The sequence below is a fragment of the Rhamphochromis sp. 'chilingali' genome (genome assembly GCF_963969265.1).
Source record: "Rhamphochromis sp. 'chilingali' genome assembly, chromosome: 22".
Classification (NCBI taxonomy): Eukaryota; Metazoa; Chordata; class Actinopteri; order Cichliformes; family Cichlidae; genus Rhamphochromis; species Rhamphochromis sp. 'chilingali'.
Window position 1 is genome coordinate 10,487,383 of NC_137950.1, and position 26,073 is coordinate 10,513,455.

Here is a 26,073-nt window from a genome sequence, read left to right on the forward strand (position 1 = left end):
AAGACTGAAACAGGAAGGAAAGGTGCTGCAATCACTCAGCCTGACTGAAGTGCTGTGGCGGGATCTCAAGAGAGCTGAGCATAAGAAACAGCCTGCAAACCTCAATAAACTGAAACAACACTGTAAAGAGGTTTGGGCCAAACCTCCCCAACAAATATGCAAGAGACTGATAAACTCACACAGAAAGCAAACACCTGAAATTACTGCTCCTAAAGGTAGCTCTACAAGCGGCTCAATCACTTGCACTTAGTTTTTCACAGAACTGACTGAAGAAAGAAAGCTTCCTTTTTCACACCATTGTAGATACTATTTTTTAAACCATTTTAAGCTGCTGGGAAGAGGAAAGAAGGTTGAACAAAATGAATGTGGTTCTATGTGGAAACCCTGTGAGCAAACTCCTAGATGCTTTATATTAACTAGATCCACAAGGTTTAAGTGCATTCAACCCATTTGAGCTAAAACCAAAAATGTGTCTGTTTTTTTTAATTTTCACTATATTAGTGATATTATATGATAGTGATAAATATATTGCTAGAAGCCCTTTGTACCCCCCCCCCCCCTTCCCCCATTTCCCACTATACTAATATTAGTGATAGAAATGAAAAACAAAAACAAACAAACATCCTGGTGTTTTAGTTTAGGAGGGCATTGTTTTGAGTAGGTTTCTCCTGGCAGTGTCCAGGTGGAGGTGGTGCTGCCTGGCAGATGCTGGCCGTGCACTTACGTTACTTCCTGCCGCTGTGTGTGTGTGTGTTGGCAGTGGCAGAGGTGAGGTGCTGCTGCTGCGCATTCAGCTCTCAGTCATCTGCTGTGCTCTGGTGGAAAAAAGCGGCCGACGGATTATCCAGCTCCCCTAACAGTGTTAGCTATTCGGCTAACAGACAAGCCAGCAACCGAGAGGAGCCATGAAAAGCCGCCGGAGCCGGTGAAAGTTAGCCACGGGTTACTTTGGGACTTTAATGCACGCAAGGATACTAAAAAGGAGGTTCGCGGGTCATGCCGTCGCCCCCAGCGGGAACTTTTGCCTAGAATTTCCACTTGGGAAGGGCTAGCTCGGGGGGCTAGCTCGGCTACGAACTATTTTTAATTGGCTTTGGGCTCAATGGCTCTCGCTTGTTTTTCCCTGTCATAGCGACAGCTTGGAAAATTGGGAGAGGCCCCCTTGTGAAGTTCATGACAAACCAAAGGCCGGTTTTGAAGCTTAACTTCGGACGACTAAACTGGCAAGGGAGCGAAAATGAAGAAGCAGTTCAATCGGATGAAACAGCTCGCCAATCAAACAGTCGGCAGGCAAGTATTGTGTTCAGCTCCGAAGCTTTACAGGCGAACTAGCAGACACACTTTTCTTCTAGCTGTTCTGAGCAGCTTTCTAAAGCTTGTTGGACCGGAATTTAACTCTTAACCTTATTGTAAATTAACACCAACTTGTTTGGTAGCAGTTCTGACTGTGAAATTCAAAGAAAGAGAGTCACATGAACTGATATTAATTTAAAAAAAACCTAATAAAAGGAAAGGCTACACTGGCAAGTAGAGCAGGTTTCATGAATGAATCGTTTGACAACCAGACTGAAGGATGAAAAACTCTTAAGGCTGAACTGATTTAGCAGCTTTTCAAATGGTTTTTTTGGTAAGTGCTTATGTAGAAGAGGGTGAAGATTTCAAACCTGGCCATTTATTATTAGAGCATTAAAAAACAGTTATAAAAGATACTGGGTTTCCTACCATATCAGCTGTTAGTCATATAAAATGATAAGAGTCTGTGTCTGATATCTCATGAACACTATACTGATTATGTCTGTGACAAAGGGGTTAAACCTTTGCTGTCTAGTCCATGTCTTTTCCTGCTTGCCCCCGTGCAGCTGAGTGTAGGCATCAAATTCAAGCGCTGTGCTGACTCTAAAGCCTATGAGACCGTGGCAGTGGCTTTATGTGCCGCCTCCACTTTTATTTTTGGGTTGTTTTACAGTTAAAAATAGCCCTCTTTTATTCTTGACGGAGCCCTTCACTCAATAATGGGTCTGAAAATCAGTGTTTTAGCTCATCTCTCTTTAACACAACGCTCTTCTGGTTGATTGGCTGACCCTTGCAAACAGAAAGTTTGAGCAGCTGCTTCAGCGCTGGCATCCAGAGCTGTGTGGCTGAGATCACTCCAGAAGTGATATCCTCAATTATTAAAACTGTCTGAAATGGAGCTTTAAAGCAGTCCAAAGCCTGAGATATGGTTTAATATTCACATCCGTCATTGTAATCATATATAAAGGAAAGAAAACAGAGAAGAGCATAGCAAATCTCCTTTCGTCATTCCTTTGAATTTGAGGCGTGCGGCAGTGTTGAGGCTAGATCCGTTCTTAGAAAAAATAAGTAAGGGTTTATTTTGTCGTGTGTGGACCTGTCGGCAAGTGCTTTTATGTTTCTGTGTGATGACACATGCTGTCCCTGTGTAACTGGATATCTAAAGCTGGCGATAAGCTCAGCCTTGTGAAAACATGAGGGTGAGACATGTCAAAGGATCTTTTCACCCTCAGAGGTTTTTCTCATGATGTCAGGTGTTATGGGTATGCACCTTAGGCAGATATTGGGCACAGCCAACAGTGGATGGTACCAGATAAAAGACCCTAACAGGTGGGTTCAAGGATTTTTTATTTTATTTTTTTACAATGGTTAACAGTGGTTTAAAAAATAGAATATATAAGTTGCAAAATCCAAACTCAAAGCGATTTAATTTCAGTTTTATTTCTATTGTACTGTTTTATATGATTTATATATCAGTCAGGCAGTGCAGATATAGGATGACAGATGTGTGTTATACACTTTGCCTAATTTAGAAATAATTTGTGTAGTTTGGACTTGTAACATTTATAAGTAATAAATCGACCAACTAATCAGCAGTAAATGAAAATGCACATGAGCAGACAGGGCTGGCAGAAAATAAGTTGTTGGCAGCTTTGTTAAGTTGCGGTTATTAGTGTGTTGATGCGCATTCTGTGTTTACTTTAGCAACAGCAGCACTGACATGGAGGTCTATGGAGATATTCTGCTCCTAAAGCCAAAAACTCAGGACCAGGAGAAGCAGGACAGCTGGAATACTCATAATTCCCTGTCTGCACTCAGCAGCAGTAAATTAGAAGTGGAGAGAGTGTAATGCAGAAAACAGACACGTGTGTGCATGCAGTAGTTACTTGCTCTTATGTATGCACAAGTAGGGTTAATCCCTCATACACTCATATGCACGGCCTTCTGAGTGAGTGGTCTGTCAGCGGTTGGATTTGGAGCAAAGCGAGCATGCTCTGTTTCGTCCATTATGTTTGTGGCTGCTTGAGTCTGCAAAAAGCCTGGGAGTGCAAAAGGCCGTCTCGGCCGGCCCCCCTGGGTTCCTGTGATTGTGCGAAGGCAGAACACTGTGTCCAGCGAGCAGCCGCTCTGAGGAAATCTCTCCTTCTACAAACAGGAAGCTGCGTCCCAGAGCCACGCTTTCTAAAGAAGAAGGAGAGAGAGTTTCGGGAGAACTGATGTTGAATCAAGACAGTGAAACAGAAAGATAGCGGCATGTGATTCATGTTGGGGATTTTATTTTCTCCTCTCCTTTTAGATTACTGTGGCTTGCTGTCAATGAACTTTCTGACCCTTTGTCTATCTTTGTTTGCGGCAGGTAATGTGCTCAGATAGTGACACCTTTGGAGGAGATAACTTGGCAATAGGAAGTTATAGACTATGACTGCTGTCTGCATTAAAATGAACGCTCACAGACCTTGAATGAAGTGAGAATTTTACTCCATATAACTTTCAGTTAATGGGGACTTCATATGCTTTTCCTATTTTTTTTTTGCCATACAGTTGATGATCTGCATATTAAACATGAACAAAGCCTCCGGTGAGTTAAAAGTTACAGCTTCAGGCTGCTCTAAACACTTTGTTTCAGATAGTTTTTCTGCTTGTGAGAGAGCGTATATCCTTAATATCTTAGGCACGCATCAAACCCACAAACCTGCCATTCAAAGTTGATGAAAGCATAGCTTAAGATAAGAATTATTTTGAATCGGAGATCTACTCTTGTTAGAGAATAAAGCATAAGGAGCTGGAAATGCACGTCACATGTCTTATCTGTGTTTCATGTCAGTAACTAGAGTGACAGTAACACTTTGGCAATAATGGGTGGTGCTGAAGTGTGAGACAAGCACATGTATGTGTGGGAACTCGGACATAGATGAACCAGAAAAACATCTCAAATGTTTAGAGTTTTTCAAGTTAAGCATGTTGGCACACCCCACTGCCTACCACCTCAACTAAATTTAGATGTGTGTGACATAATCTGGGTTGCAGAGGTAGATTGCCACAGTCACTTGCATCTCTTTTAATTATAGCTGCTTTGTTGTGTGCCTCTATTCTCCCAGGCGTGCGGTCAGCACATTGACAAATACTTTTAAATATCATCCTCTCAGCTTGCACTGTTTTCATCAACGCTTTTATCCTTCTCCCCCATTGTTAATAATTGACTGGCTTTATAAACAACAATATTATATAATCCTCTTTTGATGGTATATCTAACAACATAGCTGAGTGTTATGCAATTTAATCATGCATTGTATTTGAAAGTCCTTGATCGACTTGAAGAGAGGCTCAAGTTGAAAAGAAACTCTCCCTACAGGAATCAACAAAATGTCACCGTAGAGCTAACAAAGATAGGTGACTCTGGGCGTTCCCCCTCCACATTAACAATGGCATGTATCAGCTGGGATGCCTCTGTGGCACTGGTAAGCTATACGTGCAAGGTTAGGCTGCTGTTTCCAAGTGTTGCTTAAAACCAAGCGCTACATCTCAAAGACTGAAAATGACAGTGTACTAACAAGATCACTACCATGTGTCTCAATAATGGTTCCATCATAAAAAAAGTTCAAATAACTTAGAAAACTGCCTGTCACCAGGGGAAAAAACTGGTGGTTGTCAAGTGACTGCACTGAATATTTTTTGCATTTGGTGATTGACTAAAAGTATAGTTGCTTGCTTGGTTGAGTGTAGAGTCAATTCAATTCATATGTTGCCAAATCACAACAGCACTCACATCAAGGCACTTTATATTGAAAAATACAGACCATACAACTTTACAGTGAAAATCCCAACAATCAGACGTCCCTCTTTCAGCAAGCACTTGGCGACAGTGGTAAGGAAAACTCCCTGTTAACAGGATGAAACCTTTAGCAGAACCAGGCTTAGGGAGGATGCAGCCATGTGCCGTGACCAGTTGGGGGTGAGGGGAGGAAGAGATGACGAAATAAAAAGCACACTTTAGAGAGAGCCAGAGCCTAGTAATAACTAATGATTGAATGCAGAGTGGTGTATAAACGCATAATGAGTAAACAACCCAGCGTCCAATTTATCACAAGGTTGTCTGGTCGGAGGTCACCTGTCTCCACCCAGCTACAGTCTGACTCACACTGATTGCTAATTTGCCGACGCGTTGCAGTCAATCTGAGCCAGTCTGCGCTGAAGAGCACATCTCGTGTGCACACGTGGCTTTGTAGCAGGTGACTCCATCTTATAGCAGTTTAATCGCCGCCTTGATGCACCACAGTCACTTTGAAGATGGCAGCTAATTATGAGTGGTTGCTGCAATTTCAAAGCAACCATTTCAAAGCCAATGAGATGGCACTTCATTGCACACAGCCACAGTAATTACTCTAATAGTAAACATGGAGCTTATTTAAGTTTCAGTTTGACAAAATAATTTTTAAAACTCATTTTCTGCAACTTTCTGTCATATTTGAGACTTTTGAATCAAGAAAATAATTGTTGTTTGCATCCCTTTTACGGTTTTGCACACTGGACTGTAGTTTAATTACCTAGTTATTATTAGAACATTTGGATATGAATATTGGTGGTTAGCTTTATCTTGATCTGTCTCTATACATCTTTGCTGTTCATCCCCATCTTATGCTTCAGGTTAATTTATCGGCTTACGTAATCAGCTACATTAGATGCGCCGTATGAGCTGAGTCACTCCATTATACCTCCAGCTCCTTTCATCTAGGCCCAGTATCCATTACCGTATGCCTTAAGCTGCCAACTGTTGCTGCTGTAAGTGCAGACCCTTTTTGGCTCCTGAGTTTAGTGACTGTGTTGAGTGGCCGGTAACAGCCGCTGTATTGTGTTCACGGCTTTACTTAATCGCTTTCTGCGTTCATAGTAGATCACCATGGTTACCATTCTGAACAAGCAGCATCCACGGCCGTGCAGCGAGGCGCTCTTGTTGTTAAGAAGTCACATGCAGCGCACAGTTGACACACTTTTCTCCAGAGGCTGCTGCTTCAGTGAGGCACGTCGGGGTCAGCTCTATTCACTGTCAGTCAGCTGATGCTGGCAAAACAATTATTGTTTTGTTTGTTGTTTGTCCTCTGATCTGGCTGCACACAGCCTATTTTTGACTCTGTGACACTGCATTTAAAGGTTTAAAGTGTTGCTTTCAGGTGAAATACCAGCGTCTCCACGATTGGGCACGTCATAAACACACCTCACCAGGTTCCTTTGTTCACATCAGCATCAGGAAGCTTAGCTCAGGGATACCAGTCAACTTCTTGTGTTTCTCTTGGCTTGTAAATGGTTTAGTCTGGTTTCGATTCAGCTCATAAATCACACATGTCATTAATTGGGCCAGTTGCAAAATGGATTTAAATGGCATGAATATGGCAGTGAGTTTTTTAAGTGCCTTTCCCGCAGTTTTTGTTGAGGTACCCTAGAAGTGTGGCTACTTCTTATTTTTTATTATTAATATGATCCTTTCTGTTAGCAATCAGAAATATGATGCATATTCTTTCAACCAGCTACATTTAGGCCAGCAACTGGAAATTGCTGATGCAATCGCAGGGCTGTGAGTGCAACACCTCAACCTTTGCATTCATTCAGGTTTTGCAACAGAAAAACAATAAAATGATATATTTAGGGGTTTTTTGTTTCAAAACAGGCAAGGGACCTAAACCAAGGGTGTCTTGCAGCATCTACATGAACAATTGAACAAACTGGTTGGATAGTATGCCCTGTTTAATGATCTGTGAAACGGTAGCGCCACTTGGCCAGCTTAGGCCTCAATCACACAGGCCTGTATTTTCCAACTGGTTGGCAAGTGTTTTCTGGAGGTTGCTGTCAGTCACTGGTTGGAATCAGACACAAAGAGGGTACTGCTCTCAAAACCTCCTTATGATTTCTTTGGTTGCTAACATATTTAATCTAAAATTAAATTAATTAAAATGATTCTAGACATAACCAAGTGGCACAAGGGTGTGATCTGTAGTGTTGCAATGAAGGGAAAAGTACTTGATTTTTAAGATCAGGACCACACCAAGAGCACTCCAGCATGTACACTAGACCAAAACATGGATTGCATATTGTGGTTTTGTAATCACTTTTTGCATGTGTGCACATTACTGTGTGTGTGTGTGGGGGGGGGGGGGCGTTTGCATTTTTCCACATCTATGTTGAAGTCTTGTCTGTAGGTTTCTGTGGGTTATTAGATGTTTTACTGTGGCTTTCTTCTGGAGAGCATCTTTCCATTCATCTCAGATTCCAGATTATTCTGGTTTGGAGTCTTTAACTCCCCCCTAATCGCCTCTGAAAAACATAAATAAAGAAATGGATTACCCTATTTGTGCGTCTTTCCTTCGGACCCCAAACCTATGGTCCCTTCTCTGTCAGTCTGTTTCTCCTTGCTCCCTGCCTCTGTGTGGTAACTGAAAGCAGCTGTGTGGAGGTTACCATAGTTCATAGAGAGCAGTTTTTGGAGGAGGGCCCAGGATTTGTTTAGAGCTCAAATCTCCCAAAATTCAGGCAAATGACCGTCTTCAGGTTCTCTCAGTTGGAGGACTGAACCTGCACTTGGAAAAGTTTGCACAATAATTGGGCACAACTGCATCAGTGTAGACTACTTAAATGTCATGCCTCCCTTGCTTGACTCACAACTAGGGATGGGTATCGTTTAGGTTTTATCCGATACCAGTACCAAACCGGTACTTTTGAAATGGTGCCGGTGCTTAAACGGTGCTCGAACCGGTGCTTAAAGAATGGAGAACACACACTTTGTCCAAAAACCTCTCATGTTCAGCTGGTTTTTTTTGTAAAAAAAAACAAACAAAAAACAAAAACAATGTTAGCCTTTTCTGCAGCTATAGGGGATTTATGGCATCACTCTTGGCTGGAAGCAGTGCTTAAACAATGGAAACAACACAAACTTTGTCCAAAAACCTCTCATGTTTAGCTGTTTTCCACTTTTTCTTTGGTCATTTTAGCCTTTTTGGCCAGGGTGAAGGGAGCATCTGCGATCAAACAAGAAGACAGCCGCATGTAACTACGACGGTGTTTGCTAGTTCACCTTACGCGCATTAATGTAATAACGTGGTTAGCCTACTCAACGTAAATTACACACGAACAACATTAAGCTACTCACGCAGAGAAGAACGGCTGCTGCGGCCATCATCATCCGTCATCATTTCTGCTACACTGGCAGGGCTAGGGGCCAGGACTCTCCTCTTCGGGTTTTGGGGGGATGTTGCTAACTCCGGGTCTGATAACAGACACCACACTCGCAGTAGATGTGCACGGTGTGAGGTCTCGCAGCAATCTATCAAATACAGTGCATTTCTTGGCTTTTAAAAAAAACGCTATGCATCGCCAGGTGTTTCATTGGATTTGAGGTGTTACCTCCTTTGCACAATATCACCTTAAAGCACTTGTTGCAGGCTGCTGAGTTTGCATCTTTTGCTGTGAAGTACAGCCAGACTTTTGGGCATTTTTAATCTGTAGCTCTGCTCTAAAAGAACGTATGTACCTGGGTCCGCCTACTATCCTCGGAAACACAAAATGATTGGCTAGAAGTGTATCACAGCTCAGGAAAAAAAAGCACCGAAATAAAGCACCGAAATGTGCGCTGCTTTTTGGTCTGGTTACTACCGTTTATGTCAGAACCATACCGGTACCCATCCCTACTCACAACCATTTATTAGTTCATCCCTAGAAATTCAGATGTTGGCTAAAATACAGCACTTATTCATTGGAAGTATTGCTTGTATGAGCTTAATATAACTATGGCACACAAGGAAAAAAAATAACAATACAGCAGGCAGTAAACTGTCCCTTCTCTCTAACAAGAAGCCACCACCCCGTGTGAAGGCATTAACAAGCAGTCTGAGGTGTGCCTGTGTTTTCCCAGCCTTCTCTCTTTAAGTGAATCTAATCTGTCTGACCTCTTCAAGTCCAACTATTAGTTTGCTATTAATAGTTCAGGCAGAGCAGGGCTGCATGCTGTGCGCATGAAGACATGAGTCTGAGCTCTTGCAGCTTAAGGAAATCAAGGCTTGTTGAGCAAACAAGAAAGAAACTGAAAGAGTAAACAGAAACACACCTTCTGTATTGTTGCTCGTTTTATTCACTTTAAGGACACACTGAAGTTTGAAGAGAAACATGACTTGCTTGACTGCTTGAGCCATGGAAACAAACTAAAAAGATCAACACACTCTTTCAACATTCCCACAGATTCCAAGGGCACAGCTTTGATTTTAATTTAACTGTGGAAGCCAGCGTTTCAGGGTTAACGTCATTTCCCTCAGATATTTTTCAAAGTGTATTGAACCACTTGTCTGCCGTCATCTGTCAGTGCTAATTTGTGCTCTCTTGTTTATTTTTTCTCACCCACAGAGCAGAGAAAACAGAAGTTCTCAGTGATGACCTCCTGCAGGTAAATCATTAACCGGACACTGTAGAGCTCTGACCAGCTCTCAATGTGGGCGTATGTGTCAAGCAGGGGTTGTAGCTGGTTGTGCCATTGTGTCTGTGTTTTGTATGAAATCAGTTTTTATTTACATCTCTACAATTAAAATATTTGGAACAGGTTAATTGATGACATGTTCCTCAATAAGGAACCAGGAGTGCTCTCAAATGCACTGAGTATTGAATCCAGCACTCCACTGTGGTGCTGACACTGAGCTTGAGCTTATCGTCTACTGAAATTTCTAAAGTATTGTGTAGTAGTGTATAACTGATTGTCATTAGTATTAGATGTACAATGCTGTGGAAAAGTCTTGAGTCACTCCTCATTTCTTTATGTTTGACTATAAAAATAAACAATACATGCAGTGCTTTGTTGAAATATCTGATGTATAAGGCTGCTGCCGATTGGGAACCAAAAATTTCCCTTTTGAGTTCATCACCTCTTGCTACCGACTTTAAGTCCTTGAGCCTTTTCTCCCTGTTTCCCTTCCCCACAAATGGCTTCTTGACAGCCAAACTAAAATTGATACCATTTCAGATTCTGCTTTAGCAAACAGTAACTGGATCAACTGAAGGTCCAGATGCCTTTCAGGTCCTCTGTCATTTCTTTGCTGGATTTTGTTCTGTCTCTCAAGGACATGAATTTGCTCTAGATGGTTTTTTACACCTGCCAACTTGTGCAACAAGTTGAAAAAAAAAAAATGTATCTGAAAATGGGCATCTACAAGGACTGGATAGAAAATGACTGAAACCAAACCAGAAACACTGCAAAACTTTCAGAGGGGCTGGAGAACAGTTGCTTAAGACTTTCTCAGCTTCAGCAGATTAATACTATAAATTTGCCATTCTGTTGCTGCTTCATGCGACAGTTACAGCCACAGTGTAGGACGGATCGCTGTCGTAGGAACTCGATCTCAACAGCAGTCAGACTGTACAATATCCACACAAGATAAATGCTGTATAAAAGCACATGTATATTTTATCATTCCCACTGCACTTTATGTACATTATAAAAAAAATATTGGTGTATTCTGGCTTTTCTTTTTTTCTATTTAAATTTTTCTAATATAGCTCTAATTCGCCCTTTCTTCCTGTCGCTTGTGCAGCTGTAACAAGTGAATTTCCTCAGTGTGGGATTAAATAAAGTCTATGTTTATGCCAGTTACTTGTCTTGTCTTCTAGGGTAGTCACTGGGAGCACTTTGCTGTTGACTTCTCGGTACTATGAAGTGACGAGCCAGGACATGAATTTCAACCACGGAAGCGTTAATTTTTAACTTAAAGAGTGACTTCACTGAGTACTGTAAAATTTAGCAAAGAGTTGTCATGACAAGTGCTGGGTGAATAACGGTATATCAGTGCATTCATTTGAGTAGTACTTGTGTAACTCATGTGGCTGTTGCTGGTACAGGTGAGAGTCACCAGGCACTCTGAGACACAATATTGTGATTTTTAACATTTTGAGATATGCCGAGTATTGAATAACATATATTATAACATCTGTAGTACTGAATATTGTAATAACGTATATTGCAATTTATCACCTTTTTAAAAACTGCTTTGTCTATATCTGTTTTAAACGATAAGATACAATCATCTCACTTTGGCTAATTTTTGCTGCAAGATAAGATTGTCAAGCACGCCATCACTGTCCATAAATGTCAGTCAGTCTGCAATTGAATGTTGCAGTCGAGTTGGCAATTACATGCAGTCTATTTCTGATAATATAGCAATTAACTGTGATAAGTCTTGAAAATCACGTATCTGTTGCTGCCTACAGAGACAGAAGTTCACAACACCCTCACATTCCAGACACAAGCTGCAGTCGGTCACAGAATATGTAAAAATTCTGTGCAGCCACTGATTTTTGTAGATGCAAGGAGGTTGCTGTCTTGTTTTTACTCATGTGACTGAACAGGTAGGAGACAGCTTTGTTAGGCTAAGTTTGTCCAGTGTTGAATGGTGTTACGATTAAGCTGATTTAATGTTTACTTGGGTAACGTTAATGTGAACGTGCTTGAGATGAGCTCTCTTGTTTGTAATATTTAATTTATTTCATAAAAAAAATTCAAATACTACATTGATACAATATCACCATGCTAAACATTGCGATACTATGATCTATCAATTTCTTTCCACCACCTCATTGCTAGAAAAGTGCTGTGAAGCACATGCAAAGTACTTCTGAACTCTGCGTGCAGAGCAGCAGATATATCTGTCTGCTGCCTCTGAGCTGATCTGAGGCAGACAGCAGGTGGGGCTGGGGCAGAATACTGGCTGCTCAGCAAAGACATTCCAGCAGTGAACATGGTCTCTGTTTTAATGGGAGATGAATATAAACTGTCAAGGAAGCTCGGCTGCCTTTGCGCTACTTCCTGCAAAGAGATGCAATGTCCATCACCCTCCATTATTTTCATTGGTCTCTGCACTGTCACCTTATATTGCTGATTATCTAAACCAACAGTAAATGAGAGATGATGGACGTGAAAATGAAGTGAGCCTCATATGGACAAAATGCACATTTGAGTGACAGCTAGAACATCAGATTCAGAGCCAGCTGGACTTACTATAATTCAAGTGGACAACAGTGGTGACTTTAACCGCTTGGGGTGCTTTTTCACTGAAGAAAGGAAGTTATATTTTTCTGACAATTGACTTTGACCGCTCCTGAAAGACACTGTTGTTCTACGTCTGTCTGGAAATCAGCTGTTGTTTTCCTGGAATCAGTCTCTAGGATCTTTCTGATAAAGAAAAATGGAGTGAGTCACTCAGAGATGGCGACTCAATCACCTTTAATTTCTCCGAAGGCTGCTTTCACTTCTTGTCTTGAAATAGGAATTCTCTGTTTGTTTCTTAGTAAACTTTTGTGTTGTCCTAATGTTTTTGCAGAAGACAGTTTAATTTGTTGTGGTACATCTTCTGTTAATACCCAGTGATAATGTATAATTTCCAAAAATGCTTTTAATCCCACCTACTGTATAGCCACTACAGCAACAAATACTCTGCTTTGGCAGTAGATGTGTTGAGTATTGTTAATTTCTCATTTCTCTCAAGGGCCTTCTGAGCATGACTTAAAACGCTAGTAAGATACATTAGCTAACATAATGATTGTCTATACACTTAATTAATATCCACTGAGGTTCTAATACATACCCTCATAAAAAAACAACAACTTTGTTTGGATGTACTGTATAGAGGTAAGTGTGGCCACATCAAAGCAGTAAGAAAATCCTCATTGCATCTTTGTATCCAAGCAGTGAGTCGAAAGAATTCTCATTCATGTTTTTGTTTTTTTTATACTGTCATGTTGCACACCTTGGTGCCCATTTGCAACCACTGTAACTCACTCAAAATGCCACTGGTAGAATATGGATGAACAACAAGTAAAGATAAACCAGTGCTCCAGTTTTTTAGATCCTTAAATAGCTTCCAGTTAAATATCGAGTTTAAGTCTCATTATAGATAGATGTCATAGATGTGTTTGCTTAGTACATCCCCAATAGGAACAAGGACCAGTGATAACAATAATGACCACTGTAAGTCCAGGCAAGTATTCTTAGTAGTTTATTTTGCTCCAGTCCACTCATAAAATCCAGTTAAAGCCTGCATGTTGGCATGGTAACCCACTAGTGTTGACTCAAACCTACATTAGACGAAGGTGGACAGTTTGTTCCTGAGTGTCTGGCTAGAGATAATCGAATTCCCTACGTAATCACTGCTTACTATTAATCTGCTATTGTGCCTATGTTCATGTTTTACTTATTTGTGTCTTTATTAAGTTTGTCTGTAATATATTTGGTTTTAATTAATGGCACTTTGATTAATCTCTTTATGTAATAAGGGATGATGGAAGTACTGTCTGAGAAGCAGCTTAGATTAGAACAAAATAGAATAGAAAAGAATAGCTCTTTATTCGTTATACATGTAGAACAAAATTGTGGTTGCTCAATGCCAACTATGCAGGAATAAAATATAAATGATAAGACAGCAGGCAAAAATAACAAACAGGGGAAATGTACAGAATGAAGAAGAACATATGCAAAGCAAGAGAAAGGCGCAGAATGCAGAACAAAGTGCAGTCAGGTTCAAAAAGTATTTGAGCAAAGACACAATCTTTTTTTTGCCTCTGTACACCACCACAGTGAGTTTGAAATGAAACATGGTGCGATTGAATTGCAGACTTTCAGAACCATTTTTATATGTAGACCCACATTTCAAAGGCTTCGGATGGATAAAATTCCTTTGGAGTCTGTGACTGTCTGAAGTCAAGAGCCCATGGACGTCACTAAATGCTGTATTTCCTCTCTTGGGATGCTCTGCCAGGTCCTCAGCTGCTGCTTATTTGTGGGCCTTTGTCCATTCTGTTTTGTATTTAATAACTGGAAAGCATGCGCTGTTGGACTGAGATCACATGACTCAGTTGGCTATTGAAAAGAACCCACTTCTTTTCCTTGAGAAACTCTTGCTTTTGCTGTAAGCTTTGGGTCATTACCCATTTGCACTCTGAAGTGTTGTCCAAGCAGTTTTCAGGATTTGAAAGCTGAGCAGAGAGTACAACCCTGTGCACTTCACAATACATCCTGCTACTTCTATCAGCAGTCACATTATCAGTATATCTTAGTGACGTAGTTCCAGTGGCAGCCTTACATGCCTCCACTATGTTTGACAGGTGTTGTGCTATGCTTCAGATCATGAGCTGTTTCTCTCCTTTTCCATCTTTTCAGTTGTCAGTCCAGTACTTGTGGAAACTAACCAACTCTTTACAGTCAGCTTCTTTCTTAGCTCGATTGCCTCAAAGCGGTCCTCTGCTTGATCCTCCGAGGTGGGAAAGAGTCAGCCAGCATTCCTGTGCCAGCTGCCTGCCCATTTCTTCTTCTCTGTATATAGCATCAGTCCACATGGGTACTGCAGAAGTACTTCAGAAATATCGTGTTGCCAGTGTAATAAGTTCGGAGCCACCTGTTTGAACACTTCTGTCATTGATCCCTCCTGCAAACAAAGAATATTTTGTTTCCCATCCAAGGCTTACAGAATAATTCCACCCTTAATGCGTCATCTCAAGCTATTTTTTGCTCTTTCAGGACATGTTCAGACATGTTAACATCATTTCTCTTAGGAACCAATAAATAAACACATCCACTGTCTGTCTTTTTCCTCCCTGTCTGTCCTACATATTATTGGGATTCCCTTTCCTATGACGCATCATGGGATTGACCAAGTATTGACCTCATCACACGGCAGGAGGGGAAAAAAACACGCCCCGCTGCTTTTCAGCTTCTTTTCGGATCTGCCAAGACTCCTCAGGATAATTTATTCTTTCTCTGGCCCCACTTTCTAACAATGTAAGGAAGAAAGTTCCTGCCATGTAATCCAAACATTTCCCATACACCCACACAGGAATTTAGGCCCTTCTAGAGCATAGGGAGGGGAATCCCCTGAATGTTTTTGTACCAGGCACTAAATGAACTGGGTCTAATCACTGTTCCCAAGCCTATAACGCGTGTATCCTTGTGTTCATGTGTGTGTTTTGGTTAGATTGTATTTAAGCCAGCTGTTTTAGGAATGCCGGGGGCCACCATGGGTCGGTACTGACGTAAGAGCACAAGGAGAGGGGAGGGAAGGGGCGGCACACGGAGGCGGATATCTGCTGTGCAGTTCCTGCGTTCCGACTCCGTTCTGTTTTTGGAACACAATTGTGCGGTATTTGGTTTATCCTCCTCCTGAAGTCGCCTCCCTCCATTTCTGCTCGTGTTACCGTCTAGATCTCACTGTTCCCCTTTTATAATTTGAACATCTCGTAAGTGCATGTTTAGCGCTTTGAGACATTTATAGAGTTCTGATTTCTCACTTCAGTAGAAACCTGTTCTGTGAAGTTGCTTTCCCATTTTTCACAAGTAAGGCCAACTTTAACCAATCCCTTGCGTTGTCACGCTGTGTTCACCAGGCTTCTAAGTACATGTGAACAGTAACTCGCCATCAGCCCTTCCATTCCATAGCGACAGTCGGCCTAATGTTGACGCTGACCATCGCAGTCAGACACCTGGCACGACAAGCACAGTGAATAGTGACCCTGGGGCGTTTCAGTTGGCCTCTGTCCTTCAGCCTGAATAGCTGTAACTTCAATCAATGACAGTATTATATCTGGTGTCAGGCTAAAGGCACAGAGTGGATCTGTGGAGTCAACTGAGTAAACAGGAGAAAGTCTGTGTAATCAAAAAAGCCTTTTCAAAGCCAAAGAGCTGCTCGCCATGGGTCACATCTCGGTGGGCGCTGCTGGGAAGACATTTCCGATGAGTCACGTGTTTCGAAGATAACATTCCAGCGTTGCTCCGCAGGAGCAGGCCTTATCAGTCACGCTTGAACTTTGACCCCTGACCCTGACAAGGCCATCACAAATCATATTTCTGCATGGAGCTGGAGCTCATTAGCCCTCAGCTGGGCGCTCTGCCATGTTGGGTTGTGATGACAAGTTAGTGGGGTTGATGAGATTAATCTAAAGTTCTTTAAAGAGGCTGGTTACACTTTTCCTTTTACAGTGGTTGACACTAGCGTAGTTGATACTACGTTTAGTTTTTGCATAGGCCAGTACAGACAATAACATCAGTGACAGCACTATTAAATTGTCTAACACAGTGGTGGACGTACAGTAACATAAGTGTAATGTATTTGTGACACAGTTCAATGTTCTCTTAGGTAGTGCAGAGACGAGGAAAATAGTTTTGTTGTCTGAGGTCGTGCTGTGCTTCTGGTTACTTGGCATCATATTTCCACGCTATCAGAGGTTGGCTCCGACTGCTTGTCTAGCCGCTGATAGACTTCCTCAGCTTCAGTCTGGGATTTTAACAGAAAACGACACAAATAACTGCTAATCGGTTGAGTTGACAGGTTATGGGCAGGATTCATCACTTTTGCTGCCTAACTGCTGCATAATTATTCTGTTATTAGCCACAGCGGCTATCGGGTATAGTGAATGTTTAGCATTTAACGTGCACTTTCCAAGTTACCTTAAAGTGTTGCTCAGTGTTGTAAACATACGCTACTTCAGCTGCTAGTGGGGGGCAGAGCTGTGTCAAGTTGTGTATCAACTGCATTTTCTCTCTGTAATCTTCATTGCTGCGTTCCAGTTACCTTGGAAGTTGGGTGTCGGTCACTTCTGAGTTATTTAGCTTGTGGCTCTATATAATGTTAGTGACAGCTAATATCCCTCTCATTGGTTCTGACTGTGATCACTGCAGACCCACCCAGCTGCTGTTTAAACCTTCTGTTTGGGATGGGCAGCCAATCAGAAGATAAATGAAATGTAGGCAGGTAGAGGATGACGTGGTGGCTATGAGTCATGTGAAGTACTCTAAAGGAGTGCCTGAGCCTGGTTCTGCTGGATGTTTCTCCTTCCCACTGTCACCAAACTGCTTGCTCATTGTGTTTTTCTCTGTTGCGTTATTGTACGGTCTACCTTACAATACAAAGCGCCTTGACACGACTGTTGTGGTGATTTGGCGCTTTATAAATAAAAATATGGTTGTCTCCTTTTCTAATTGTGATAAAGTACAACATTTCTTGTAGGGCTGCTCGATTATGGCAAAAATGATAATCACGATTATTTTCACTGAAATTGAGATCACGATTATTTGACGATATTTATTTAACCCTTTAAGACCTACTATAGAACCAAGTCCACCAGAGCTTATATTATTTTTTTTACATGCTGTAGTGCCATTTGTGGGAGCATTTCAAGTTGCTATACATCAATACAACTGTTATAGCCCATATTTTAATAATATGTATGCATTAAGTCCATAGTAATTACATAAATTGCAAAAAAGTGCAATAAACTACAAAAAAAATTGAAAATCGCTTTTGTTTTGTTTACATATATTTCTACTTGGAGAAATTTAAGAGGTTTATCCCTCAAAACTTTAAATACAATAAAGTTGCAAAAAATAGTTTACAACAACAGGAAATTTATTTTGAGTGTCTTCATAGTTTTATTTTGGAGATACAGTTTTTATATACTGCAGGAAAAACAAAAAACAATCCTATGATGCAAATTTGCAAAGAAAACAGCATGTGCATCATTTCACTGTGGGAAGTGTTACGAACAGCTGATAGGAACGGCAAAGCGTGTTTCTGGAATATTATGTTTTTGTTCCTGCAAGCGCTTTTTATGCAATTTTTGCAAAGCTATATGTGGAAGGAAACCGTGACCGAGGACAAGCTGATGGCATCAGATGTAAGTACAACTCCTCCGGTTTCATATGCAAAACAAATTATTGCGCTAGCTTACACGGTTCAGGTTCTACAGGGATTTAACAATAGTTACACAACACGGAGCGTGCTGCTCTGACCGGCTTTAAAGGGTTAACAATGACTTTAAAAAATAATATAAAATAGTGTGCAACACCACTGAAGTTTTTTTACCTCTCTTTTCAACCAACGGCAGTCACTCTCCTCTCCAAATAACTTCTGCTTAGCTTTCCGAGCTTCCCTCGGGTCCTCTTAATCAGCGGTCTCCAACCTTTTTTGCGCCACGGACGGTTTATGCCCGACAATATTTTCACGGACCGGCCTTTAAGGTGTCGCGGATAAATGAGGGAGGGGCTAATAATCGGCTCAGTCATTTTTAATGATCGTTGAAATTCCAGATCGTAATCGTGATTAAAATTCGATTAATTGAGCAGCCCTAATTGCTTGGGTGTTTGTGTTCTCAGTGTGCTCTTTCTACCTCAGCAAAAAGCTCTTTATTTGCCTAAAATCTCTTCTTGTATGTCTTGTGCACAGATTGAACGGCGCATGGAGCTGGTACGCGTGGTGTCCCACAACACACACAAAAAGATGGTGTCGTGTCTACAGGGACACATCGGTGCAGAGGCAGAGAAGAGACATGTAAGCCATCAAGCTTGTGGCTATAAAACCTGTTAAAGCAAATCAAGCAGCTGTTGCAGGATTTAGCTGTTCCTCCCACACACGTCGGGTTCTTTTTTATTTATATATATTTTTTCCTTGAATGTGTCCACAGTAGGAAGCACAATCTATAATTTCTCTTTTGTTTTGTTTTTCTACCCTACACCACCCAAAATATCCACCTCAGTCTGTACCACGCCTCTATACAGGAAATGGTCAGGTAAAAGCACTTATTCCACTTCTCCAATCCTCAGCACCACTTGCTCCATTTCCCATTTCCAGCATCTGTCATCTTCATTCACTATGCATGACACACTCGGCTTTGGGGATTCTCTCGATTAAAAACAGGATGCTGCACACACATCAGTGTTTATTCGCTGATGTAAATCATATAACTGTAAAAATAAGCTGTCATTTAGCAGAAGTGTCACTTCCTTAGTTTTCGTCTTAAATTGTATTCATGGTCTATTTTTTTCCCTCTTCTGCTCAAAAAGCTCGCTTCCTCTTTCTGAATTTACGCTTGATATGTTCAATGGAAAGTCCTAAACCAGTTTTCCATTGGCTTGACCTTGTATGCATAAGTTCATGTGTTTGTGCACCCGCATCTAATCACTGTTTGCATTTTTTCCTCCACTAAACACACAACAGAAAAAGCTTCCCCTTACGGCACTGTCCCAGGCAATGACTGAAGGTGGAAGCCAGTTGGGAGAAGACTCCTTAATAGGGTGAGTGTGTGATTGATTGACACACCAGAAATCTAATTGCCTTGTCTGGGCAACGGTTGCCGATATAGAGCAGAAGCACCCCAGAAAGTGTGAAATGCAAGGTCTCACATTCAGGGTAAGCGGCCTTCCCGGTTCTGTTTGTCTGTCAGGGGCTTTCAGCAGTTCCCTTACAGAAGAATCAGATCAGCTATTCTGGCGCTCATACGCAGAGTAGTTGAGGATCTAGAAAGTAGATGTCTACAAATCTACACTGCAGCTATGAGTCTGTCTGGAAAGAATAAGGAAGGGGAAGTATGAGAGTCTGCTTGCACATGTGATTCAATCATGCCAACAGTTTTATTGATATCTGGAACTCGCTGTTTCTCGTGTCAAGGCTTATAGGTTTCATATCTGGGAAAACTGCAGCTCAAAACTGATTCACTCGTAGATAAAGTGTCACTAGGTCACTTTGTGCTCCTGGCTTTGAGCGGCTACAAATGATGACATCAGTGACCTGGTTTTGTTCTCAGCTGTTGGCTGTGGACAGATGAAGGCCTGGTTACGCAGACTGTGGTCCTTCTGTGTTGTTATGTAAATTCCATTTTGCAAAGAACACGTGTGATTACACTGGTTACAGAAGACCTAACATCCACATCTGTTAGTGCGGATATGTTAATGAGGCATATGTGTGACTTTGCTTGATTTTAACAGGCCTGTCTCTCTCTCTCTTCATGTGCTTGTCAATAGGAAAATGATGGAGGTGTGCGGAGATGCAGAGAATCGTCTGGCATCAGAGCTGATGCAACATGAGCTGCAGATAGAGAAGGACGTTCTGGATCCACTTAGCCAGTTAGCCGAGGTCAGAAACCCTACGCATTAATATTAACTTAATATAAAGGAACTGCTTTTTGAATGGCTAAAATATCAGCTGCACCCATTTCTCCACTTTAACTGGTGTCATTTATACTTTATATGATTAATTTTCTCTTGCTTTGTGCTGCCCAACTCCAAATGAACGAAAGCTTTTTAGTAAAAAGCAGCTAGTTGCTAGAGCAGTGACCCATTATGGTGATTGTCCTGTGTTTTTCGAAACATCCCAGCCCTCATAACACTAGCCAAAGTATCCTTGTCCTAGATACTGAACCCCGAGTTGCTCCTGATCAATTCACAAGAGTGTGAATGTTGGATAGTAAGCACTTAGGCATAGAAAAAGTGCTTGTGTGGATGAGTGAATGAGACGTTTTTTAAAGCTGTTCTGAGTTAGTAACTAGAGTACAATAGTGCTATATAAGAACCAGTCCATTTAACAATTACCATATTTTATTAAACCTCCAATAGTCATGCAGGAAAATCAGTGGCAGTGCCTTGCAGGTCTTCTTCAGAGGTATATTTTCTTAAGCTTGGTGTGTTTTAACCATTCATTTAGGTGGAAATCCCTAACATCCTGAAGCAGAGGAAACAGCTGGCCAAACTGGTGTTGGACTATGATTCTGCCAGAGCAAGGTGTGTCTGAATGTCTTTCTGCTTGTTAGGCGATGCATTCTAAAATACCTGGAACTGCTAACACAGTAGCATAAATCACATTTATTCACAGGCATTAACTTTTTTACAGTGCCCACATTTCAGATTGCCGTCTGCATTTCCTGCTTTTTCCTCTTTTCTTTCCGTATTCAGATGGTTGCAGGCAACCAAGTCAATAATCTCAGGAACAAACACTCAAGCACTGACGGCCAAGGCTGACTTACTCAAGGAAGAGGTGGATGAGGCCATGAACAAAGTGGAGCTTTGCAAGGTAATCTTTATGTGCAAACATACTGATTCATTTCTGCAAGTCTATATCAAGGCAAACTACCAGTCATGTCAAATCATCAAATCAGGACCGTATCGAAGAAATGCCACTTGCAAGGTCATGACCTGATTGATAATGTAACTCAACTGATGCCATTAAATGTAGACTACTTTATTCATGGCTACTTGTTGTGTTTAAGACTACTTGGGCTTAAAAGCAATCACATAGCAGAGTTAAAGTGATCTGAGTAAAAGAAACTGGAAATAGGCCTGGGAGTAAACTCATTAGAGCAACAACTGGACATTCCAAGACCCTTGGAATGGCCGGTTTGCTGACGCATGCAAACTGACTCTGTCCTGTCAGCTCTCTGTGTGTTTGTGTGAATCTACTGAACTGAGTCACTGGTGACTTTAGTGTCATGACTCCATGATGTGTGTTTCTGTCCAGGACGTACAGAACTTTCTGTAAAACTTAGGATTTATGAGTCGTGCGAAGCTTAACCGGCCACTGACGCCTGAACTTGTGCCACCTGAAGCACTTTTCCATTCGAGGGATGACATTAGTAGATATGATCCTCTTTAATAGCCTCACTAATTCCCCTGTTTTCCCTTATAAATGATAACTTAACATCATCTTTATATATCTAACATCATGCCTTTTTGTTTCTTCTACAACAGGATCAGCTTGCTGCCGACATGTACAGTTTTTTCTCAAAAGAAGGCGACTATGCCCACTATTTCGTAACGGTGAGTTCACTGTGTCAACAAGCCAGCGCTGTTGTTGCATGACTTTCCGTGGGAACATTCACAGCTGCAGAGTAGCTGTGGGGCGGATGCTTGGCAAGCTGTTTGTATTTACTTTGCTGTCATGTACTTTACTGCTCTTATTATTCTGCTGTGTGTGTCTCTCTGTTTCTGTAGCTCTTAGAAGCTCAGGCAGATTACCACAGAAAGTCTCTCACTGTTCTGGAGACTGTCTTGCCAACCATCCAGGCTCAGCAAGGTATAAGATATGCAAACATGCTTTAAGCACACACACCTGTTTAGCACAAAATAGTGCAACGTTGTTATGGGGAAAATAAAAGTCACTTTCCCATGCATAACATGTGACGTGACCCTTTTGCTTATTTCTTGGAGGAACCTCCTGTACCTCCTTCCCAGCAGCAACCTCTGTTTTACCCGTTTTTTTGGCTCCCCCTTTTAAATATCTACTTTACATGGAAATTCACTCATATGTGTCCTGACTTGCAATGAGGAGAATCAAGTTTTCATTCTCAGCTGACTCTAGAAATCCAAAACCGCTGCTTTCAGTTACATCCCGCCAATCTCTTTTTCTTCCCCACGTTTTGACATTGTTAAAGGTACAGCATGTAAAATATCACCACTAGATGGTCAATAGATTACAGATTGCAGTCAACTGAATTCTGTCTTCTTACCTTGTCAGATTCGAGTGCATAATCTTAACGACGCTGGCTGCTCTAGGACAATCACTTGGCCCTGTTTCTATTACTATTTATTATAACATAGTTGAATATTATCAACACTTAGCAATAGATCAGGAATAAAATGAAAATGGATATGTGTTAATTAAATATTTTGGAGTATTTTGCATATTAACTCCATGCCTCTAGCTACGGTGGCCGTTTTAGGACAAACAACTCTGGCTGCCGTTCATCTGTAGTGTGTAGGCGGTCAGTGCGCTGTTTACCTCAGCTGCTCATCCTCGTCTATTCACGGGGAGAGGAGGAGACTGCAAAACTTTGAAAAAGGTATCCAAAGCAGTGTGATGAGTCAGGAAAGCTCACTTAGCTGTTGTTGTTGAAGATGGCGGGGCTTCCACCAGTCTGTGCCCGCTCCTTTGTATATTTAATGGGTTAATTCTAAGTTCAGTTTTTTGGAAAATGTAATAAATAATCATATTTATGAGTACGGTATTTTTCTTTTCTATTAAATAAACTCTAAAAATGACTGACTATACCTTTAAAGGGGTCCTGACATTAAACAACAGTCCTCGACTCTGAGAATTTTAGGATTGTGATGTCTCCTCTCAGTTTGTTTTCATCTTACGTGCACTCTTTAGCTGTGTCTTGTTCAAGGAGTTTGTTTTTTCTGCATTAAACACATGTGGTCTTACACAGACTAGCCTGGTCTCCCAGCATGTGGCAATGACTCATGAGCTCCACACACACCCACCTGGTTTTGGAGCGCCCCACACCACCCCAAAATTCTTTCCCCGGCCCTCCCTCCTTACTTGCCTTTAAGCTCACGTGCTCACACTCGCTCATAAACACATAAAGATTACAGAACAGTCACTTCTGTTGGCTGAGAGCCTGTGGTTATTATTTGGCGACACCTTGTAGGGGGAGTTTTTTTTTTGTTTTGTTTTGGGGTTTTTTTTAACAAAATGGCCCAAAGGGAAGTTTTTGACCCAGATATCTACCATCCAAACCAGTAACAGGCCTTACTCACACTTATATGTATTTTACAATTATAATAATCTGGTCTTTCATGTGTTTCTAATTCCACTCTTTGCTCCTTTCTTCTCCTCTCTATTTATTATTAACTCTCTTTACATTCAGATTCATGGACGGAAAAGCCGGCGTTTGGCACTGGTTTGGATGAACACCTGAAAAGGAGTGGGAGGGAGATCGCCCTGCCAATAGAGGCTTGTGTCATGATGCTTCTAGAGACGGGCATGAAGGAAGAGGTATGGAAGTTATAGATTGTGGCAGGGAGTGAAGACGAGATACTGATTGAAATTTAAGTGCTTTGGATCATCGAAGTAAGATATACGGTCACCAGATCCTTTCAGTTAAACCTTATTAGTAAGTGGTTGCTTTATGGCCGAGATTCAGTAAGGTGCTCGCAACCTTCCTCAAAGATTTTGGTTCATATTGACATGATAGCATCACATAGTTGCTGCAGATTTCTTGGCTGTGCATCCATGATATGAATCTCCCATTAAACAACATCCCAAACGTGCTCCATTAGATTGCGATCTGGTGACTGTGGGGGTTATTTGAGTACAGTGAAGTCATTGTCACGTTCAAGAAACCAGTTTGACATGATTTGAACTTTGTGGCGTGGAGCATTATCCTGCTGGAAGCAGCTAACAGAAAATGGGTACACCGTGTTCATAAAGGAAGGTCAGCAACAATACTCAAGCTGTGGCATTTAAACAATGTTCAGCTGTACTAAGTGGCCCAAAAATATCCCTCAAACATTACACCACCATCCTGAAACAATGTTTTTTACATCCGATTCACCATCCAAATGTTGCAATAGAAAACAAGACTCATTGGACCAGGCCATGTTTTTCTCTTATGAAATGTAGCCTCTGTGTCCTGTTCTTAGCTGACAGGGGTGGTGCCGAGTGTGGCTTTCTGCAGCTGTAGCTCATCGGGTTCAAGGTTCAGAGATGCTCTTCTGCATGGAGTGGTTGTAATGAGTGGTTATTTGAGTTACTGTTGCTTCTCTGTTAGCATGGTTGTGTCATTCGACTTGTGGCACTGTGGTGGAGAATGCCAGCAGATCAGCAGTTTGTGAAATACTCAGACCAGCCCATCTGCCACTTAAACTGCCTTGATGCTTCATTTGACCTTCAGCGGGTCATCTTAATCATGTCTATGCACATAAATTAATTCATTTGCTGACTTATGATTAGATATTTGCCTTAAGGGGCAGTTGAACAGTGTATAAGGGAGCAGCCCAAAGCAGCTTTAGAAGAATTTCCATTTTTGTCTTGTTGCTGTTTTGCTTGTTTAAAATGTGCTCGTCCGTTTGTTAATATCAGTTGGAAATAGTGCAATAAGGGAGTTGTCATCTAGCATGTAGCATGTATCAGCTGCATAACTACGGTGATTAGTGCTTTGCTGTCTCATAGGGTTGCCAAGTGGCAGCATGCATAATGAGAACAGTAACTGATCGAGACAACTGCCCGTGCAGAACCACAGGAAGTGTTACGACTGTTTGACAGCTGATCTCCAAAGGTGCTGATATGTGATCTAAACCACTCAAGAACGTTATTGGAAAAACGTAGACGCACTGCTCCAGAGAGTGAGCGAGGATTTTGGGATCGGTCTTGTCAACAGCTGCACTTAAGCCAAATAAATAAGAACACCAATCTTATTAGCATCATACCGCAGTGAACACTTACTATGGTGAGGGCAGTTTCTGTGCTCTTTATCAGACTGGAACCTATCAGGGATGACATATCGCTTTAAGAAAGCACAGACTTCCATGTTGTTCTGCATTTACTCAGTGTGCTCCCGCCAAAGTTTGATTTCTATAAGAGGTTTTAGTACAGCCTCTTTTTAATGCTTTTGATAGGTTGTCGATGCTCGTTTTAGAAATCAATTCTTATCTAGTTTGATGAGCTTATTGGCTTTTACTTTATTACTCGTTTTAACCAGTGAACTAAAAGTAATGCTGGCATTTTAATTAGAAGTGGCATAAACGGCTCGACTGGTCATTGAGAAAATTGAATCTAAGCTTTTAATTGTTTGTTTACACGAACATCTAAGGAGATGGGCAAATTGCAAATGATTTTCCGTAACGCTGTTCCAGAGAAATGGTCGCCATGTTATGATGAACGCGAATAGACATGAAATGTTTACGTCTCTCCACCCTGATACAAATTTAGAATACAATGTGCTGGGACGTGGTCGTCTCCTGTCCATAAATCAGAAGGTTTTGTTTCCCCTGTGATTGTGTAAAAAGGGAGGGAGGAAAGAGGGCAAGTGTTAACTCCAAAGCACATTATTTGTTTCCTGATTCATTCCTCTGTGAGCCCAGTCTGTGTCATTATGGTGTGAAGACAGCCTTTGTTTATGTGTAAAGTAAATAGCTCGCTATGCTGTGACTGGTGGGTGTGTTTGTTTGCCTGCTTTAAGGTTTCATTGTGTGCAGCTGGCAGAGGGAGTATACGTAGT

The 26,073-nt window shown here is 41.5% G+C and overlaps 1 protein-coding gene across 6 annotated transcripts in view; it reads left to right on the forward strand.

The window, feature by feature from the left end:
• The first annotated feature begins 744 nt into the window (after positions 1 to 744).
• Positions 745 to 26,073, forward strand: part of arhgap17a (Rho GTPase activating protein 17a) — a 34,849-nt gene continuing 9,520 nt past the window's right edge. For 4 of the 6 annotated variants that reach the window (XM_080872489.1, XM_080872490.1, XM_080872493.1 and 1 more), the window contains exons 1-11: positions 745 to 1,290; positions 9,679 to 9,718; positions 18,528 to 18,632; positions 18,838 to 18,870; positions 19,299 to 19,375; positions 20,102 to 20,213; positions 20,781 to 20,857; positions 21,029 to 21,146; positions 21,821 to 21,889; positions 22,064 to 22,145; positions 23,722 to 23,849. In XM_080872489.1, coding sequence (XP_080728615.1) covers positions 1,238 to 1,290; positions 9,679 to 9,718; positions 18,528 to 18,632; positions 18,838 to 18,870; positions 19,299 to 19,375; positions 20,102 to 20,213; positions 20,781 to 20,857; positions 21,029 to 21,146; positions 21,821 to 21,889; positions 22,064 to 22,145; positions 23,722 to 23,849 — 894 coding nt within the window. In that variant the 5' untranslated portion in view covers positions 745 to 1,237. The remainder of the gene's footprint in view (positions 1,291 to 9,678; positions 9,719 to 18,527; positions 18,633 to 18,837; positions 18,871 to 19,298; positions 19,376 to 20,101; positions 20,214 to 20,780; positions 20,858 to 21,028; positions 21,147 to 21,820; positions 21,890 to 22,063; positions 22,146 to 23,721; positions 23,850 to 26,073) is intronic. The other 2 variants (XM_080872491.1, XM_080872492.1) reach the window with 1 other exon arrangement.